Raw genomic sequence first — 6347 nt, forward strand, 5'->3', positions numbered from 1 at the left:
TAAGGTAGGATTCCATAATGATGTAGCTTCCACAGCAGTATTCTGTGGTTAACACAATCAAATGCTTTTGACAAGAATGATGACTCAGCTTATTTTCAAGTGGCCTTACAGTGAAAGATAGGAGTAATGTCATCGACGGGTCAATGTCAAAGCTAGCCTTTGCAACTGACCGCCTTGGGAAGCCACACTTATCTTCAATATGCTAGAATTGTGCTCTCAGCTGATCTTCTTGATGGCGTCTTTGTAGAAGATGCCATCACTCTCACTAATCAGTTTCGGATTTTAGTTTTGTGATTTTCGTTTGAATTTTGAATTGTGATCACTATTTGTTCAACAGAAAATGTTGTTACTTTTAATAATTATATTTCAAGTCGTCTCAGCCCTACTTTTACTGAATATTAAACATCTAGAAAATAAAATGAAAACGATATCTAAAACCCAATTTATTATCTTAATAATTTATAAACATCTACCTAGTCTAAATAGCAATGGAAAGTTCATCGTTCTGCAATTCGTGACTCAACTGCGTCTGTAAGTTAGACAATTTTTCTTTCAGCATTGCAACCCCCATTGTGACAATATTCTCTGGCTTAAGTAACCCTGCAGCTTCTACGTTGAAGAAGAATTTGTTTGGCTTCAGTTCCCAATTGAATGGAGCCTCAACTGAAAAATGATTCATTTGTAACAAGATGTGATTTCCACAGCAGATCAAAAACCATAACTAAAAGCATAGTTGGACCTGGAATAGTGCCTTGTGGAACACCAGTGTCTCAAAATATGCTGTCAAACACGAAAAAATCAACAGTAACTCACATTGGTCATCGTCCAGTTCACTGAATTCGCTTTTAGGCCACTCATCCGGCTTGGGAAAGAGCGTGTGTCTCATGGCATTATCAGGATCATATTCGAAGGCAACGCCGCAAGTGGGGTTCCACTTAGCATGCTCCTTCCCAAACCCCTTTTTCGCAAACGCCCTAACTTTGAGCTCCTGTCCTTTACGCAGCTTGATCAACAGTATCTCGTCGTTTTCCCCGTACTCTGACGACTCGTCGTCTCGATGTTTGGAAGTCGCTGGAATGACTCTGGGGTCGCTGGATTTGAAATCTGCTGTCGTCACGTGGCGTGTTTGGTCATCGGTACATTTAACGTCCAATGTAAATTCCACACTGCACTCCTGGCAAAAGTCTGGACACACGCAGTCCTGGAATACGGAAAAAGTTAACCCACAAGGAACAAGCAGAGTCGCAATAGTCGGAATAATTCAAGTAGGTCCCTCTCTTACGGTTTTCTACTTTTTGGTAGGATAAACATTTGTTGCATATTGCTGCCAGCTGATTATGAAATAAAAGGATCATCTTTTGTCAGACCATTACTCACCCTGGGATACTGCAAACGTTGTACTACCTCATCCGAAACGAGTGGAATGAGCCCTATTCGATGTGCCAAGAACTCGTCACTCAATACAGTGGAATTAGCTTCTAGTTTAACCCAATCTATTGCTAGTGTTGGGGTTTCGGCAATAAGGACGCGGCGAATGCTGTTAGCAACACTGAAAGTGTAAAGCATGTAATAAAAAAAAAAGTTGGATCACTTATAGAACACTATAAGGAACTGAAACTCACCTCAAATCGGTGTCCTCGATGAAAAATTTGCAATTATCGTCGGTCAGATCTGTTATATGAACAGAGGGTTGATTTGCGTACGGCATTTTTGCAGTCAATTAGAAACAACGGTCATTAACTTAAATGAAGATAAAAGAGTCAAGTCAACTCACATTATAGAGCAGAAACTTCAAAACATGAAGATGTCACATGTCACTCATAAATCTTCTTCTCAAACTCAATTCGCTACCTGACGTGATATATCGCCAGGTAGTGGAAATATTCAGCTAAATGTTAACGAAATCTATAGTTTCCATGTTCTATTCCAATTGGAAATTCAAAACTTGATGCTAAGGCCACGATGGTGAAAGTGCGGATGTCTACACTGAATCTACATTGTACGTTCAATTATATCTGCAAAGTAGTGATGCTCCTGATGTTACTTCATTTTCAAAATGTTACTGTTCGACAAAATATGTTACCAAATTACCTTTTTTCTTATTTTGTCAACTTTTAAAGATGTTTCAGTTCGTGCGTTGTATAATAATAGAGGGAAAAATATATTTTCATCAGATATAATTCTGTTTCATCTCGGACATAGATTCGGTCACAAAATCACAGAAAATCTTATAGAAGAGGACCTAATATTGAGGCAATTCGATTTTGATGGTCAAGTTTCTATGAACTATAATCTATGTTGATTCCTTTTCATAAGGTACTGCTCGTAGTAATTAACAAACTGCATGGTTTTTTATTCGCAGATTACAATAACTCACTTTTTTCATTTTCTTATCGATACAGTTTTCAATATTTGTGTCAAGATGATTAGCTGGTTCGTTTACAAATCATATCAATCACTCAATAATTCATATTTGATTGTCATTTCATGTCAATATCAAACTTGTCTGCAAACCCATTGACTTGCTACGAATGTTCACCATGTAATGTGTTTAAATAAAGAAAAGAATCTGATGAAATTCAGTAGAACCAAAATTATGTCGGTATAACGTTAGTTTAACGATAACGTGAAAAGTATGTACCTAATTTCACCAAAGGGAAAAGTAAAATAAAGAAGAATATAGAAATGAAATTTGACAGTTAACACTTTTAACCTCAAAACTACTTTTCAGTGTGGTGGTTTAAGCTTTATTTATAAACAATTAAACAGTTTTTTTTGTACACCGGTATTGTTTTGGTTAAATATTATGTCTGGAAACATTAGTGTTCCATATGTGCTGGAATGGAAGGAGGTGAGGTGCTAGGGGACATTATAAATCAAGTCAACTTTCCAAATATCTTGTGAACTGCTTTTAAAATGTTGATGAAAATAAGTTTTCACTGTCAATAGTATATTAATTAGTTATTTCAGTAGTTCGTTACCAAAGATTTATTCATTTCAGAATGGTTTACATCTCAGAGAAGTTGAAGATTCCAAAAACACAGATAAATTTGCTCAAATTTGCTTTTTGCCAAATGCCACAAAGGATGGTCAACAACTGTATGTACAGTCGGTAGTGCCTGTTGAAATTGAAGACCTTAACACTCTGAGTGTTTCAGAATCTCCAGCGAATTATGTGTTTGAAGTAGTCCAAAATCAACCAAATGTTGAAGCAATACAGCCAAGTATACCAGTAAGTTATCAAAGATATATTTTACTTTGATGAGAAACATGACATATTCTATTCATTATCTTCTTGAGCAAATTCGTTATAAGGAGTCCCATTTCGTAGATGTAAACAATCAATTTTAATGACAGGGAACAATTTGTTTTAGCCTGTACTCAACTTTAAGAGAGGCAGACCAAAGAAAAAGAAGGACCGAGTCACAAATTCAGTTACAAGTAAGGAAACTAACCACAAAGATCAAGCAAAAGTACAAAAACAGGATCAGGCAAAAGTACCAAAACTCGCACCCAGGACAAGATCCGGTAGAGTGGTCAAAATTCCCAAACATATAGTCAATGTAATTACGAAACATTAGTAAGTAGTGGTAATATTTCGTTATCCAGATAGAAAATTTTTGTTTTCAACTCAAGTTATGAATGAAAGCATGAGTTTGATGAGCTGCAAGTGATAACGCAGTGAGCGAATGTTTCTATAAGATATTTTCAATATTTTTGGCAAACATGGCTTTTCATATTCGATTTCAATTCTTGTTCTGAGGAAGACATGAAATTTTCAAAATTTTGTCCCGCACTGGATAACGAATTACTACCCAAATACCTCAGTTTCAATTCAGATTGTTGCAGGATTTTGAAAAGCTAGAAACCAATGACAATAAAAACACAGATGTGAAAACGACAGAATTCCCAAAGTTCCTCGAGCCTCCCGCTGAAAGCAAGCCGAGCCGCGTACAGGGCCTGGAATTCCACCAGCAACGAAGAACAATAGCAGCCCAGTACAGGTGCCCCAAGTGTCGTAAAGCGTACTTAGGCAAAACCAAGATGATGCAGCACATTCAGAAACACCCAGACCACGGACCCATGCCCCAAAACGAAAAGAAGGCGAACTTCGACGTGTGGAACTTCTTGGTGGACATAACCCAAAAGTGTCCGCAAGCACAGAGGGGAGCCAAGTTCTGTGAGGAGTTGACGAATCTGATGCACAACTTACTGCTTCTCACGAGCGCCTTGTTCAAGAAGGTGGAGCTCAATAAAAACTTCGTCGAAGTAGACAAAGTGTTGGGTAACGCTATAGGACTGAAGCCGGGGCCCTACTGCTTCAACGACAATGAGTTATACAAGGACGTTACAGTTCTGCAGTTGCTGACAACCACAGACTTTTTCAAACCTTCCGATGACTCAGGGAAACCTCCGAAAGAGAACGTGAAAGTAGCGGAAGCTGTAGGAGAACCAATTGAATCAGTTGCTGAAATCAATCCAGGAACTACGTACCTCCAAGTAGAGACAAAAGATGCCTCCAAAGACTCGCCTGACCAATGTATCCCAAAAACAAAACCTGACCTAACACCTGAGCTCAAAATCCCACCTGAAGTTGCTGTGGAAAAAAACGAAACGCCCCACATTGACAGCGAAATGCTGTCTGATAATTCAATCTTGCACTTATCGAATATCAGGACATCAGTGGATGAACTGATGATGACCAGTGTTGACACGGGAGGGACTTTATTAGACAATTCCACTAGTTCCGATGAGGTTATGAACGTTGACCAATTCGTTAATGAGAGATTTAAGAAAATAACAGAGCCTGATGTGGAAATGAACAGCGCTACTTTGAACCTCGACCTGCCTAGTTTGGATTTATTCCAATTCCATACAAGTTGATCAAGTAGAAGGTTATGCATTGTTTCGGTTGTTTCTTTGAAACTATATTGTTTTTATATGCAATGAAATCATTAAAAATACTTTAATGATCCGGAGTACTTGACTTTTATTTCAATATTGCTAAAAGGTTGGCTGAAATTCGTGTGAGAAGGGTTCATTTTAAGTTCCTTTCAGAGTTGCCAACCGTAGCGGAATTACAATCAATATTGAAAAAAATATAGAAGAAGAAGAGACAGTGGACAGCACTTGAATGCACAGTCAATACGTTAATAGTCTTAGTAGCTGAGGCCATTAAATGACGGACGAGAAGAAGAATAATTTTCGATAGTTTCATTCATATCACAAACCATATAGCCTCCAATAACTTGAAACTAAAAGTCTAGTATTATAAATTATATGGAACAAATTACAGTGGAAATAGAAGATAGTTCATCTGATTGTAGCTCGAGCGATAAAGCTACTGCAGTTGAAATTGACGGGAACGAGACATGTTCCAAAAAAAATACAAAAAGTCTCGCAAACAAAGTTTTTCACAAAATTGGTTGTCTGATTCCAACTTGAAAGGATGGATTAGATCTGTCGCGAATGATCGTTCAAGAGCTCAGTGTGATTGTACGTAAGTGAACAAATTGATATATATTTTTACTTTTCAAAATCATTATTTCAAGCTAAGAAATATTTGGTCGAGACGACTACTTTCAAAAATTAACTGTTGTAAATTTAGGAAATTAGGTGCCATCTATTGAGTTGCGCGGTTAAAAATTAGCATGATCCCGATTCCTGGCGCTAGTGACAGTTGAGTTTTGTGGTATCTGAACGGTACACAAACTAAGTTTTGTGGTGTTTAATTTTAGATGGGGCGCGTGCACGAACTGGTTCCGTCAGCGTAGCGGAATATGAAGCAGAGTAGCGGAATTTTGGTTCATGTGTAGCGAATTTATAGTTCATCCAGTTGGAAACATTGGTTCTTTTTGATAGAAAAGATAATAGTCTTGCATCGCTAGTTGCGGAGGTAGTTCAATTCTCGTATAAAAGTCGAGGATATTCATCAAGTTATGGTGAATTCCACCACGTATTCAGAAAATGGTTTCACTGACGTGCCATTCCAAAGTAAGTTGCGTTTTACTGCCATCTATCGGGCAAACGATGTATTTTTAGTTAAATTTTGTACGTGTTCGTTTGACATTTACTTACAACATTGCATATAGGCAAAGTTGCATAAAACCTCTGTATATAGACTATATACAATGGTAGAACCCTTGTGTTTAAACAGATTCGCTTCTGTTTTGTCAAAAACTCTGGACGCTAGAAATAAGATTGACCCAATTTGGTACAGTTGTTAATAGATGGCGTAAGAATCGATATCTGAGAGTAAATTCGGTGAGAAATCTGGCATGAATGTCTGTCAGATATTGTTCAATATCCAGCGTAGTATTGGACGGGAAAGTAATTGTTTTCCGGCA

At 37.7% G+C, this 6347-nt stretch overlaps 2 protein-coding genes across 2 annotated transcripts; one reads left to right on the top strand and one right to left on the bottom strand.

Moving 5' to 3' along the window:
• Positions 1-427: 427 nt before the first annotated feature.
• On the bottom strand, positions 428-1805 carry RpII33 (RNA polymerase III subunit RpII33). The gene is made up of 4 exons (XM_023173196.2): positions 1623-1805; positions 1378-1549; positions 814-1201; positions 428-663 (listed from the first exon to the last, which is right to left on the bottom strand). Exons 1-4 carry the CDS (start codon positions 1706-1708, stop codon positions 479-481), a joined length of 831 nt encoding a protein of 276 aa, XP_023028964.1. The 5' UTR covers positions 1709-1805; the 3' UTR covers positions 428-478.
• A 765-nt stretch (positions 1806-2570) lies between these two features.
• Positions 2571-4979, top strand: LOC111517139 (uncharacterized). The gene is made up of 4 exons (XM_023173190.2): positions 2571-2851; positions 3002-3232; positions 3375-3563; positions 3850-4979. The coding sequence occupies exons 1-4, from the start codon at positions 2807-2809 to the stop codon at positions 4882-4884; spliced, it is 1500 nt and encodes a 499-aa protein (XP_023028958.2). The 5' UTR covers positions 2571-2806; the 3' UTR covers positions 4885-4979.
• The last annotated feature ends 1368 nt before the right edge of the window (positions 4980-6347 follow it).

The sequence above is a fragment of the Leptinotarsa decemlineata genome, unplaced genomic scaffold (assembly GCF_025532065.1).
Source record: "Leptinotarsa decemlineata unplaced genomic scaffold, Ldec_3_MD MMD2_P_RNA_scaffold_5, whole genome shotgun sequence".
In the NCBI taxonomy this organism is placed as follows: domain Eukaryota; kingdom Metazoa; phylum Arthropoda; class Insecta; order Coleoptera; family Chrysomelidae; genus Leptinotarsa; species Leptinotarsa decemlineata.